This window comes from Culex quinquefasciatus, chromosome 3 (genome assembly GCF_015732765.1).
Source record: "Culex quinquefasciatus strain JHB chromosome 3, VPISU_Cqui_1.0_pri_paternal, whole genome shotgun sequence".
NCBI classification, from domain to species: Eukaryota; Metazoa; Arthropoda; class Insecta; order Diptera; family Culicidae; genus Culex; species Culex quinquefasciatus.
In genome coordinates this window covers 116651699-116666340 of record NC_051863.1, presented here as the reverse complement: position 1 = coordinate 116666340, position 14642 = coordinate 116651699, and the positions used below count along the sequence as shown (strand labels likewise).

Here is a 14642-nt window from a genome sequence, read left to right as displayed (position 1 = left end):
TTCTAAGTAGGTTTAATTGTGCTTATGTCATCATCATCAATTATGCTCTTATTTTTCAAACTGTGTTACTTTAATGAATTCTAAATTTAAATGACTTCGTATCAGTGTTCAAGTTTTTTTTCTCTCATTTATCAAACGACCTTAAGGAAAAGCCATCGTTTTTTTAGTAGCGTTCCTTTTCGGGGCCATTTTCAAGCGGTGGCGAGTATTGGCTGTGAAATAAATCAGAAAAAAATGAAACACGTACAGAGGGGAAAAAGTTTAATTAATTAAACTGAGTATATTTTGGTGCTGTTCGCGGGCAATGAAGAAGGGATTGTTGGATGTTGATGAAGAGGTCAGGTTAATTGCGTGAGTTTGCGGTGTTTGTTTTTTTTCGCATGCTGCAGGGCAAGTAACGGTGATGAGAATAAACTAAGGGATGGCAAGGCACAGGCTAATGTTTTGGTTAAAAGGTTGTTGCGTTGCGGAATTTTTTGTGAGATTGTTGCATTTGTCGAAAAATCAAATGTTGTCAGCATGCAACGTGGAACAAAATCCAAACATTTCAGTGAATTGAGACTGATCCTTGCTGAAAATGTTAAAATTGTATCGTGTAGAATTGAGAAAAAATGATTTTGAAAGAGATATAAAATGTTTTTTTTTTTAATTTGCATGGAACAAAACTAAGTTTAATTAATCAACTAGGATGTTTTTCTTCAATGCATTGAATTTTTAATGATGACAGATAAAAATATTGCAAGTAGGTTGAAATTAGTGAAATATTTTAAGATTTCTTTTTTTTCTACAGGAAAAAACGATGTTCATACTGTTTACGCCTTACTGAACGTATAAGCTACTTCACTTAATTATAAGAAAATACTTACTTAATCAATCGCGTAAAGTTTGTTTGACGTTTAATATTTATTAAACTATGAATTCGATTAATTTTTCCCGTTTTCTAGAAAAGTACGTTTTTTTACTTTATTTACAAAACTCGTCCCCAATTTAACGATCAAACTCATAAGAAGTGAGTACCGGGCGTAGTTAAAGCTCATCGTTTGTCGATTGATATCAGTTTATTGAAACTGTTTTGCTGATAATGTTCAGATTTGATGGAGTTGAATTTATCATACCTTCCTTAATGGCTAACTAACCGCACTTATACAAATTCTAATCGTTTCTATCGAGATCGCAAATATCTAAATCGCGTTTTTCACAGAAAAGAAACTCATGTACAAACAATAGTTTTACTTAGGTTCTAATTTTAGCATTTTACACTGCAACACGACGCCGGATCTGGGCAGGAAGATTATGCGGATCTCGACGGGTTCGTGCTGGTGTAAGGTACAACCGAGATTATAACCTGATTGGGTTTTAAGGAGTCGGTCGTACGGTTTGAAGAAGGAAAAGAGAAAGAAAAAATAAGCGTTTATTAGTGATGCCAGTTTAACTAATTTTGTGAAAAGTGTTTTATTGTTTGTTTGTTTGTATTTGTGGTAGTGTTTTTGTCGAGTGTATTTTCCTACTAGTAAGCTGTACCTTCTATGTTATTTATACATCACTAAACAAAGGAGACTAACAAAAAAGGTTCTTTTTTTTAAAGCGAGACATATAATTTTGACTGAAAAGCATTTTTTCACACAAACACATGTGGAGAATCTTCATTTTTATAGATCAAGTAAAGTTTTTTTTGGCCGGATTACTACTGTTTTTATTTTACATAAATGCTAAACATAGTTAAAGCCAGCGACTAATGGCTACATTGTTGCGTACTGTCTCTAACTACACTCGGTACTAGTACTAAAACAACGCAACGAAAACATAAATCTGGTAATCCATCTGAGAATTATGTGGTGCACTTTTTGTGCATAAGTGGTAAAATCATAAAGAATGACTAGGAGGAACGCATGTATTTTCATCGTGTTTTTCCACGTTAGATCTTTTCTAGATCTAAAAAAAGTTAATTTAACTGAATTCTTTTAAATCTTTCAATTTAAAATTTACATATTTTAAATGTTTAGTAAACATCAAGATTGGAAGTTTGACTAGTTTATGCGACGTTGCTAATGTTTTTAAAAATGTATTTTTTCAGGGGTCAACTTTGGCTGTGTTTTTACGAACTTTTCTAATATTTTATGCATAAATAAGTATGCAGTAATGTTTGTAATGGCCCAAACTATGCCTCTACGCATTTTATTACAATTCCAATGATAATGGTACAGAAGAAAATTTGAAAACAAGCAAAATATTTAATGGCGGCTGTTAAAAACATGAAACAACTTGAATTACATAAGGAAGAACAAGCCAAACACTCTCAGAAGCAAACGAAAACTAAACATGGTACATGTAAATTAAATGAAATTATAAAAGCATAAAACAAGAACAGTAAAGTAGTTCGTAGAACAAAAGTTACTCAAAATGACCCACTGAACACGGGAAAAATAAAAACTATCGAAACAAATTGGGGAATTAGAGGGATGATGAACAGCTAAGTAGGAAATAAGCAGGAAAGTTTACCTCAAAATACGGGAAAAGTATGAAATTTATTCTAAAAGTCGATTTCAACTAAAATCAAGTTGTAAATAGCTCAGTTGGAAGTGGACAAGCTAATTTCATCTCAATGCTTTGCAAAATTAGTTGATTAATAGGGAAAATCAACAAATTAGATAAATCTTCTTGAAATAAACATACGCAAATTCCCCCTGTTTCGATACAATCACCAACCTGTCAAAAATACGTGCAAAATACGTGATAGTCGATGTTCGATCATTCTCCGCCAACTCACACAGCAGTTGCCCCGACCCCTCTTCGATTTGCGTGAAACTTTGCTCTAAGGGCTAATTTTGATTTCTGAACACGAATCCAAAGTTCATTTTTCGATATTTCGTGACGGTGGGGCGGTGCGACCCCTTTCATTTTCTGTTTTTTTTACTAAGACACGTTTTCAGTGATTTGTAGCTTGCAACTGTGAAGAGATAGAAATTTGGTGTCAAAGGGACTTTAGTGTAAAATTAGACGCCCGATGTGTGTTTTTTTACAATTTTTTTGTTTTTGTCTGCTCTACAATTTTGTAGAACATTGTTACACTCTAAAATGTAACCCTGCAAAGTTAGAAAAACCACGTAATTTTAAAATGAAAAAGTTTGTTCTAAATGAAAAAAAATACCCTTCTGGGTTATTTCAGATTCGAAAAGTACATTAAATTTCCTATAAAATGGCATGTCTCACGATTTTTAACAGATGAGTAACGGGAAATGGCAGCGATTTTAAAACTAGTTTTTAACTTTTTTTGATGAAAATACGTTTTTTTTAGAAATTTTGAGTACGCCATCAAATCGGGCGTCTAATTTTACACAAAAGTCCCTTTTGACACCAAGTTTCTATCTCTTCACGGTTGCGAGCTACAAATCACTGAAAAACTTGTCTTAGTAAAAAACCAGAAAAATGAAAGGGGTCGTACCGCCCCACTGTCACGAAATTTCGAAAAATGGACTTCGGATTCGTGATCAGGGACCAAAATTACCACTTAGAGCAAAGTTTCACGAAAATCGAAGAGGGGTCGGAGCAACTTTTTCCAATTTCGTGTGAGTTGGTGGAGAATTACCCCGATATCTCAATATTACTTCAGCTATAGAGGAGAAAAGCAACTCGGGACAAAATTTTGCTGTCAAACTAGGCAAAATTGTTAAAATCACTCACAAAATGAGCTTTAAGTGATTTGAGTTTATTTCTGACGTCACGATTTTCTCCTCTATTGTTGTTATCTGTACACTCAAAATCAGAAGTATCCTAGGCTAAACATTCAATATTACGCCCTTTTAAAATGTTAGTCTTGATTTGAAAATTTTAAAAATATTGTTTTCGAAAAGATCGGAAAATTTCACAAATGTTTCATATTTTAACATTGAAAATCGGACCATTAGTTGCTGAGATATCGACATTAAAAAATGGTGGGCTGTTTGGGTGAGACTTAGAAAACATCAATTTTCCTGTTTTTAAACCTTTGCATTGCACTATCTCAGCAACTAAAGGTCGTATCATTTAAGCCCCAAGAAGCAAAATATAGAGAATTTTCTCAGCTTTTCAAAATTATTTTTTTCAAAAGTGGGCAAACATGTGCATTAATTTAAATAAATGAAAAACTGCGACTATTTTGAAAAAAGTTACATAAAAATGGCTATAACTTGAAAACGGTAAACTTTATCAAAATTTCACTATAGTACTTTTTGATTGCAAATTTGATTTTACATCGAAAAATGAAGTTGAAAAATTTTTGCGACCAAAATTTCGATTTTTTGAAAAAATCAGTATTGATTAAAAAATACATAACTCGGTCAATGATTTTTTGCACAATCTGGAAATTTCTGAAAAGTTGGCATTTTATGGCCTCTAAAACATATAAAAAAATAAAAATAATTAAAAATAGTGTTTTTTTGCAAATCAAGTTTTAGTGATAAAAAGTTAAATTAAAAAATAACCAAATTTTTTTTACCGTGTATTATTTTTTTTCAGTGTAGTCCGTATCCATACCTACACCAAATCGATCAAAAAATTCCTTCAAAAGATACAGATTTTTGAATTGTCAAACATCATTTTTGTATGGACAGCTGCCAAATTGGTATGGAAAATTATATGGACAAACTGATGATGCAAAATGGCTTCTTTGGGCATACCGAAGGCACCAAAAAAGTTTCAGTCGGATTAAAAAATACAAAAAAAAATCGAATGACCGAAATCCTAGAGAACTGCTCATTATTCTTTCCTCGATTTTCTTTCTATCTCGATGAACCTTTTCGGCGGTCCTTTAAATTGTATTTCTTCCAAAAATGTGTTCTCATTCTCAATACTAAAGACCAAATTGTTGTTGTTGTTGTTGTGGCTTGCATAAACATTTTTCAGAGAGTGAGAGTGTGAAAAACGGAGCTATGACATTTGGAGCGGGAGGGGGTCTGAAAATCCGATTCAAATTACAGTGGTATCTCTGGTCGACACAGAGAGAGTCTACTGTAGAACAAATTGTTGTCGGATCTTTTCCCGGATTTCTTTCGGAAAAGATCCTGAAGCAATTAATGATGGTGTGCTGGTGAGAGTCGAAAAATCAAAGCAAATCTCTGCGTGCATCAGCCAATCGCTGGGTATCACGAAAACAATATTTCCAATCGAGTCTTCATTTTTCATCGTTCTCTTAACTGAAGCTTCTTTTCCTCGATGGTCTCTTTTACATATTTTGTCAACCAGAGAGTCGACTGTAACTTGCACCAGATGAACTGAATTAATAAATTTACAATTTTAAATGACAGAAAGTCAACAAACCATTAACTGCATGCCAAGATATTTGAATACTTCGTCGCCATCGTGCTAACTTGTCGTACGTGCATTTTGGGCCGAATTGAGTTAAGAACGCCATTTTGTGCAGCTCACAATGCCTCATCTTTTGACCTTCACAGATCCCCAAAATTCGATTTCAATCCTGAGATATTCAATGAAAACCAAAAAAGCTACGAAATTTTTTGTCACTCTACATATAAAAGAAGTTTCAATCCTGTCGTGCTATCTTGTCACTCCCTGAAAATTGATGTAAGTGCGACAAAAGGCCAAAGGGATTTGAGGCCAGGAAAGTCAGGATGCGTTTGTCGCACGTACAAGCTAGACTACCGTAAACATTTGTAATTATAACTCGGGACTCCAGCAACCAACTTCAACCAAACTTTGGGACAATGTACAGAATGGTCAGCCAAACAAAACGTGTTTGCTATTGTTTACATTGCGTGCTCTCGTTTTTGTATATTCAAGGTCAAACATTAAAACTCGTTTTTCTCGGAACGTCAAAATGGCGGGTGCGACATGATAGCACGACGACGTCGACTTGTTGTCAAAAGTGCGATGAAAAGGTCCGGGAAAATCCAAGTTTCAGGTTAAGGTTAATATTTGCCCTCTTTTTCTTTGTTCCAAATATCCAATTCAACTTCCTAAATATTCCCAGCAAATCTGTCGAAGAAAGAAGAATAATCTTTCCCTCGACACTTACAGAATCGCGTAGCTTCATCCCCGTGCAGGCAAACTTAATCATTCCAGACACGAAACCTTCGAAAATCTTTCCGGGGAAAACCACTCTCTGTCTGGCCAGAGGTCAATTATTCATGAAGACCAGCAGCAGTGGTCCAGAGTAGCTTAATCCTCTGGGGACGGGCAACTTTCTTCGCATCTTTGTTCGTGACCACAAAGGACGCCACAGCAACCGCCACTTGATGTGGAATGGCCTGAGGACGTAATCGTTACAAGTTACAAGTTACAAGACTAAGTACGATTTCATTGTGGCATCGTGGCCTTTGGCATTCGTATCGGCAGATGGCACTTTCATCTTGTCGACCTCAATCGACGGATGATGTGCTGATAATGGGTATTTTGCACACTTAAAAATGGGAATTCAAATCTTCTGACAAGATTGAAACATCAAATCATACATTTCAATGATAGATAAGCTGGTAAATGCTAAGAAACCTAGCGAATTCAATTTCATAATCCACGTGACAGATTGTCATGAATGCCACCAATGGCACTGCACCCATTTATCGCAATCGTTTCCAGGCAATTAAAGTCTCAATCTTGAGAGCTTGGGTGTTAAATTAATTTCCCAAGAAAACAGCAACTCCCCACCAAGACAACCTCGTCAACCAACTGCAGTGTCCTTTTGAGAGAAAGATAAAGGACTTAGCTGGCGCGCGCGAAAGGCACGTCGTTAATCAGCTAATTTATCTAGCTTAATGACTTAATTAGCATGGCGTATTTAATTAAGCGGTTAGCTTGTCACACTCGCTATAAAACCACCATAAAGCATGCTGGCTGGGCCAGCTCTCACTCTAGGTGGTTTGGCTTTTGACGGCGTCGTCGTCGTCGTCGTCCTTCGGCACTCATTTTTCCATGTGGGAGTATGAGGAGAAAAGGTTCCGGGAAAATGTCCGGAAAAAGATATACTTATGTGGGGTTTAGTCTGCGCTCTAGTGGTGCTAACGGCGGGTTGGAGTTCAGTTTTGCATTTTTTGTGGCAATATCAAATGGATCGTGCAGTTCAGATTTGAAGATCTTATGAGCTGAAATTTCTAAGAAATTATGATTTAAATATTTAAACTATATCAGGATTTCGAGTTCAAAGATCGAAGTTTTGAAGGTTTAAAACCTGAGAAGTTAATTTTAGAAGATTTACAGATATGAAACTATCAAGACTTCAAGATCTGAGGATTCAAAGTTTTTAGGGCTATTCTGAATTCAGTTTCCGATAACTTGCATACTTTACTGAAAAGTAGTTGCAACAAGCTGTAAAATGATGATTTTTGCAGCATGAGTTTTTGAATTATTCCTTACCAGAAGACAAAAGTTAGCAAATTAGATCATCAGTTTTGAACAACGTTCAAGGTTAGAGAGAGAACATTTGCTTTTATTTTTCGAGCCACCATGGAACCATTGAATGACAACCAACATAGCAATATAAACACTGGGATAAAAATTTGCACAGCTGACAGGGGATGAAATATTTATACTTTCAAAAAATGGCGACAGCAATTCTATGGAGTCTGTCGGAATGAGATTCAAGCAGTGCGCCAAATGGCATTGAGAGGAGCGCAAAATAATGAATTCATAATTTGCTATTTGACTCTTCTCCTGCAAGTCGTAGCTGTAGAGATGGAGTATTTTAATTTAATTAACTAAAATACCCTGCAACTATAATAAGCCAGGTTTATTTCTGGAATAGGAATCCTTACAAAAAAGGGAAAGGACAAATTTTAAGTTAAATTGTCCTCTTGAACATCTGATTTGAGCAGTCTCAGCTAAAAAATAAAACAAAATTGACTTCTCGAATTCAGGTTTATCTTGGCTGGTCAGATTAATTGGCCAACCTTAAAAGCTTCCAATAGACCGTACTCTTCAGAAAAACCTACAGAAAGTGAAGAAGACGAAAAATAAGGTAAACCGATCTATATTGGGCTAAATTTTGACACAATTATTCAACTTTATATGTTTTTGAAGAAAAAAACAACGAATTGATTTCAAACCAATCGACTCTAAAATAAGAGCTTTCTCCCAATAAAGGTACTAGCACTTTTCACATTTGCTAGCCACGCTATGTGGTTTAGGCCTTGGGTTGGGGCATGCCCCACAGACCCAGGGGTTACGAGCACACACTCACTCACTTTCTCCCACGATCCCAAAAATGTCCTTTGACCAAAACATCGATATTACATTTTGTCCAACAACCAGCAGCCAAAAAGCTGGACGGTGTAAGGCGACAGGTTTGTGATGATGTCCGGCCCCTGGCTGATGGAAAGATACCGATATTAGTATCCTTTATCCTTTTATTGGAAAAAAAGGTTCCACCTCGATTCGTGTGGTTGAATGGCCTTTCTCGATGTAGACATTATTTTCGATTTCGTAGAGGAACCTACAATATATATATTTTTTAAATTATTTACTTAATTTGTGGAACTTTACATTTGCTATTTGTATTTTAATTTTCTCCAGACATTAGTATTGATGCCACCCTCAGGAAGCGTTATTTTATTACGCAACGCAAAAAAAAAAATTGATTCATACACCCCTCCCCCTCGTAATAAAATTTCCATACAAATTTCAAAAAACCCGATTTAATCCCACCTGGAGTGAGATAGAGCCTTTCTTACTGAAGAATATAACAAGAACTTTTTTCAATTCGTAACATCGACTTTGTTTATTTATAACGTCAGCACAAAAGAAAGTCTTATGATAAAATCAATGTATTATAAATGATATGATTTCCAAAAGAAATAAAAACCGAAATTTTCACCAGAAGAATATTTTCAATCGTACAATATGTTTGTACGTTTGTAATCAAACAAGCGTTTATGACAAACGCGATCATAGCAAGCTTCCCATGCGCCAGTGACAACGCACTCCGCGGTTTTGGTTTTTTAGCTTCGGTACGTGTGATGAACCAAAGGGGATGGTACAGTCATCCCACATATGCGGAACACCCACAAATTCGGAACACTGGTAATTTGTCAATTGAATGCAAAATGCAAATTTTCTGCCGACCCTGCTATTTTTAGGGCCTTTTTTGGACATTCTCTGGCTATTTCACTAGTAAGAGTAATACTTTTTAAACAAAAGCTGAATTTCAAGACTATTTTATCCAGAGCAGCAAAACACTGCCTCCAAATTGCCTGTTCCATGATTGTGGGATGTTATTGTGTCTCCCACAATTGTGGAACAACAGTTATCAGACCATTCATAAAACGTTACTAAGCATGAGTTTTATTGGTTTCAAAGTGCGATGTCATTATTTTGTAAAAAATATGTACTCCTGGTGACAAAGAAAAGTTTGTTCACATCGTAAGAAAAAAGTGTTCCGAATTTGTGGATTTCAAGGGCCAATGTTTTTCTTTGAAAACTTGATATAAAACGTAAAAATGTACAGCCGGTCTATACATCAATCGAAAGATCGCAAGAAAAGCTTTCACATGAAGGTAAAAGCAAATCATTATGTTCAATTATCGATTTTATATGATTGGTTGAACATTGGCCGATCTGTGAACTGTTCCGAATATGAGGGATGACTGTATTTTGGTTCATCGTTCCAGCGCACCAAGCTAAGCAAAACCGAGGTACAAGTGAATCGCGTGTGCCGCACAGTGCAGGGAAGCTAGCCATTCAGCTTCTACAAAAGTGACAGAGTCAGAGATAGCTATTTTTAACAACCGCACCATTACACACTCAATCGCGAGAACCTTAGGTAGAAAGCCATTGGCGTCGCCAGCATTGAAAGTTTTTGCATAAACATTGGACAGTTATGCAAAAACGGACAGGGCAAAAGAAACCGAAAAGCTACGATATCTTACATGTTGTAGAAAACATCGATACAAGCTACTACAAAGCGAGTATAAGTCGAGCCACAAAATATATGCGCCAGCATTCGCGCGCCAGTATTTGAAGCTCAACTTGACAACTTCTGGAGTTTTTTGAAAAGGTCCAATAAACCAAATTTCCAGTTTTTGCTTTTTGGGTGTTTTTTTAAACCGCATTGAGTCAGGGGTATTAAAAAACACCAAAAAAGCAAAAACTGAAAATTTGGTTTATTGGACCTTTTCAAAAAAACTCCAGACTTGTCGACTAGGCGACGAAGCGTCGAAAATCGATGCAGTGTGATTTTTTGAAGATTTTTCCGATTAAAATTCATGCTGAATCGACATATTTGCGAAGATGGAAATGACGTCCAGCCTTAAAGTAAAACCTATACCTTTTTTTAAGTAAGAAAGGCAAAAAGTAAATCGTTCTAAAAATTGATCGGGATTGCCGATCGATGTCGAATTTGTTTCAGATGCTCACTCATGGTCTGTACTATGAATGTAGAAAGAAATTTCGGATAAAATCAGTAATGAAAAATGTTGGCGAAGGTCACCGGGTGGGCTTTTACCTTTTTAGGTTTTTTTCTTATGGTAGGTTAACAAAACGGCTCTAACTCCAGAACCATATTATGAATCTGGATGAAAATTTGGGAGGTTGTAGAGCTCGAAAAATGCTATTTTTGAGATAAATTAAAGATATGGAAATGAAAAAATTGACCATATTTTCATTTGAAAACTGTGTATTTTGTTGAAAAGTCTGGCCGCATCCGAAAACAGATGGATATTTCAAAATTTGCGTGGCAACTCGCCCAGGTTCAGCACACTAGCTTTCATCTGCATTTAGAAGAATCGAAATCGGATATATGGGAGCTGAGAACGACGCGACACAACATTTTGCAATATTTTACTTCATACGAACATCACTCGACCTCCACAGAATTTATTTTCTCAAAATTCGAGGGTTGGAGATAGACGAGTTCTGTCAAGGTGAATCGATAGAGCGTCAAAAATCGATGCACTGTGATTTTTTGACGATTTTTCCGATTAAAATTCATGCTGAATCGACATATTTACGAAGATGGAAATGACGTCCAGCCTTCAAGTAAAACCTATACCTTTCTTTAGTAAGAAAGTCAAAAAATATATGTAGAGCACGGCCTCCGAGCCTCTTCCCCCAACTGCGTTACGTAATAAAAGAACGCTCCCCAATGTGCAAAAAAAAATATATTGGTCTAATTATTTCGACCAGGGAAACGCCAATTCTATTTTTAGCCCTATCGGACAACTTCGAATCGAAGGCTGGTTTTGTGGGGAATTGCTGCATATTTTTGCTGATAATTTACAGTTTTTTTAAATGAAGGTGTGTCAAAACATTTTTTTACATTAAAAGTTCACCTTTTCCAACGTACAAACGAAAAATTTAAAGAAGACCGACATTTCGACTCTTGTCAGTTTTGAATTCTAGTATTTCAAGCAAAACAATCTAAACGGGCCAGTGTCAAATTGTAAACAAAGAGTCTATCCTGCTTACGACAGTTGATGTTTACGTTAGGAACGAGAATAGAAAGAATATTTATTTTTGCAATTCCGTCGTGAAACTACTCAATTTTCCTGTAATTCTTGAACGACGAAATAACCTACTTTTCTGTACCAAAAATAACAGAATAGAATAGCAACACTTTTCAAAATAAATGCTGAAAAGTTCTACTTTTCAGCACTTGTTTCGATAAGTAACACTTTTCAACATTTTTTTTTATTTAAACGATTTATTGACAAAATACATGAAAATTTGACTTATAATTTCACTCAGTGAGTGTTTTTGGGAATTGCAAAAAAAGTTGTATGGAACTCGTTGCAAAACTTGTTTTTTTCAGCACTCTTCGTATTTATCCAACGAGGTTCACGACTCGTGCTGAAAAAATCCTCTTTTTGCAACTTGTTGCATAAACTACTATTAGGAAGCAGAATAGACTCTTTGTTTAGACGTCGACATTGGCCCAATTACATTGCTTTGCTTGTATTGTGTATGAATTCTACAATTTCCAGTTACGTAGCATAATTTGCGCTCCATAATTTCATAAGTACTCCGCACATACAATGTTGCACAAATACACATTTAATGGGTGTTTATGTTTCTCCCGCTCTTGCCCGTTCCCCCCCCCTTACAACACGAATAAACATCTAGTTATGTATCGGAATGCAGTTTATGCTCTAGTTTTACAACTCTCAATCATTCAAGGGCGTAGGCGCGCACGTTACATCAGGTTAAAATCTCTCAGCGTGTGTATGTGTGTATATGAATATAAAAATTCTCAACCATCGTGACAACGATGCTCTGTTGCTGCTAGTTCTGTAGCTGTTGCCTATTCAGAGGATTCTGGCGTGCTCGTAGATATTTACACGGGATTCGTGGGGTTTGGGGCAAACTTGTATTTACACGCGTTTGTTCGGTTAATCTAAACACTGAAGCACACACTTGGGACGGGGCACTGCAATTTAAGTTATACTTTTCTATCAGATTACATCGGAGGTGGTGAGGGGAGGTTTTCCGAAATGAAAAGCATCTCGTTAATGCGTTAGACACAAAAACTAGAAGGTTAACAATACTCTCTAAATTTGTCCTATGGTTGCACACGTGGGTGGGTGAGTGTATGGAAATTAGTAGTAGCAGCTAAATTATAGTTGTGTGTGTGTGTGTGTATGTAGGTGGGTTTGTGTATTTTGTCGTTGTGAGCGTATCGTAAATATGTGTTCTTTGTAACAATGTTGTTAAGCTGCATTGAAGCTTTGCCATGAGTTTTCATTTATGTACATAGTTTGGCGAGAGTATGTTCTCTTAACGTAATAGACATTTTGAACATGTTTTGATTGAAATTTAATTTTGTTAGATTTAAAAAAAAACTAAGAATAGTAAACAACTGGCCACACTGAATTTAGAACAAGTTAGGCCAATTCCAAGGAGGCAATAGCTCCAAACTGTAGTGCCTCTAGTTGTTCAATTTAGTTCAAGAACTTCAGTGAATTTTTTGAAAACTTTTCTTGCTTAGTCAGATTACTATGAGCATTCGTATACGCTTGGATGATTGCAAAAAAACCCATCAATAAAAACTTTGACTAAGTACTTTCAAAGGTGTCAAAATATATCCGCAAGAGATTGGAAGTAAAAATGATTATTTACGACATCCGAGGCAGAACTGTTCATTGTGATCGTTCTAACTTGTCGCATGTCGATTTTGAGCCACTTTGAGTAAAGAACACCATTTTGTGCAGCTGTCAATTCATTCATTCCTGAGATATTCAACAAAAACCGTAAAAACCCATACAGTAGTTGCGATTCAATCGTGCTGTCTTGTCACACCCTACAAGTACGACAACTACCCATATAGAAGTTAGTCAGAGGACGTTTTGTCACATGTAAATGACCGACCACTGAATCAAATCAAGCGTTTCCGTTATTGGTTACATTGTAAGTTGTAATGTGTAAGCAGATCGTAGAATATTCGAGTAAAGTTAGACAGTTAGAAAGAGTAATAAGTGCGCAAACAAGGAAAAACATTAAGCGTGCAAAAACATCGAACACAATTCGCCACCGAGGATCGCCTTGACAGCACAACGCGTGCTACAATTTTCTTGCGCCGCAACCACAACACACAATCGTCGCGACTCGCTCACACCAGCAGGGGGAAAAGGACAACACTTCCGTCGCTGCAGAAAAAGCCAGCTGCCATCAGAAACCATCGCAAATCCATCTGGTGCGGATCGTTCCGTACGCTGCGCGGAAAAAACCACGTGCAAGTGCGTCGCGCGTGTGTGCAGTTGCCGTATCGGGGGAAATTGGTGCGGACAACGCCACAGAAGAGCTCGCCAGCCGAAGGAGGAACCGGGCTGGATTGTTCGCCTGGTAGCCGCACGGAACAGCCACGAAACGTCCGCGGATCACCTGATAGGCTGAGACAGCGTCGGCGGCTCGAGCGCATCTTCGCAAGCGTGCAGGCACACCCACACGTGGGACGGTCGTGCCAGAGAATCGGAACAAGGACCAAGGGCACCGGAAACGTCCAAGCACACCGCTGGAAGCGGTAACCACCCCGTCCAGAGACCACCAGGACGCCGAAGGAACGCCGATTTGCTGCCAAATCACCATTCGAACACCGGTGAAAGAGAACCGTGTGAAGACCCACGAGGATCGTCCAGAACCGAAGGCCAGTTCAGCAACGATCGGATCCCTTTTTCTTCGGAGGCTTAGAACGGCCCTAATCTGCGCGGTACCGGAGCAGCAACACGGGCGAAGCTTGCACGAGACGGCCGGGACGTCACCGCGAGGGTTTTCGCGAGCGATCGGATTCGTTTGGCGGATCAACAGCGTCGAGAGACGCGGGGCGAGTTGGTGTCAGGCACCAATCGCGAGGGCGCGGAGAGAGGCCAGCTAGCCAGCTGTGCGAGGGCAGCGGCGTCGACCGGTGCTGAAGAAGTGTGGGGCAGTCGAGTTCACCGCGGGCAGACCAGCCCACGTGGTCAGGAGCAGAGCGGGCCAAGTCGACACGCGCGCCCGGAACGAGCAAAGAAGCTGCGGCTGGTGTCGTCTGCGGAAGGCGGCAAGAAGGTGATCGCCTAGATCACCTGCGTGCAGCGATCCTGCGGGCCGCGAGCGGCCAAGACAGAGTACGCGTTCGTCGGTGTGGCTGTCCAGCGACGTGCGAGCACGCGGGTGCCGAAGAAAAAGAAGCCAAGCATGAGTGAGTAAGAAAATCAGGCCTGATTTAGAGTTTAAGAATCGCTACGGCG

At 38.0% G+C, this 14642-nt stretch overlaps 1 protein-coding gene across 9 annotated transcripts in view; it reads right to left on the bottom strand.

The window, feature by feature from the left end:
• Positions 1-111: 111 nt before the first annotated feature.
• The window catches only part of LOC6035628, a 365398-nt gene continuing 350867 nt past the window's right edge, over positions 112-14642 (bottom strand). For 8 of the 9 annotated variants that reach the window (XM_038262378.1, XM_038262380.1, XM_038262383.1 and 5 more), the window contains one exon: positions 112-212. In XM_038262378.1, the coding sequence (XP_038118306.1) occupies positions 164-212 (49 nt within the window). In that variant the 3' untranslated portion in view covers positions 112-163. Of the gene's footprint in view, positions 1346-14642 lie in introns of all 9 variants that reach the window. The other variant, XM_038262382.1, reaches the window with a different exon arrangement.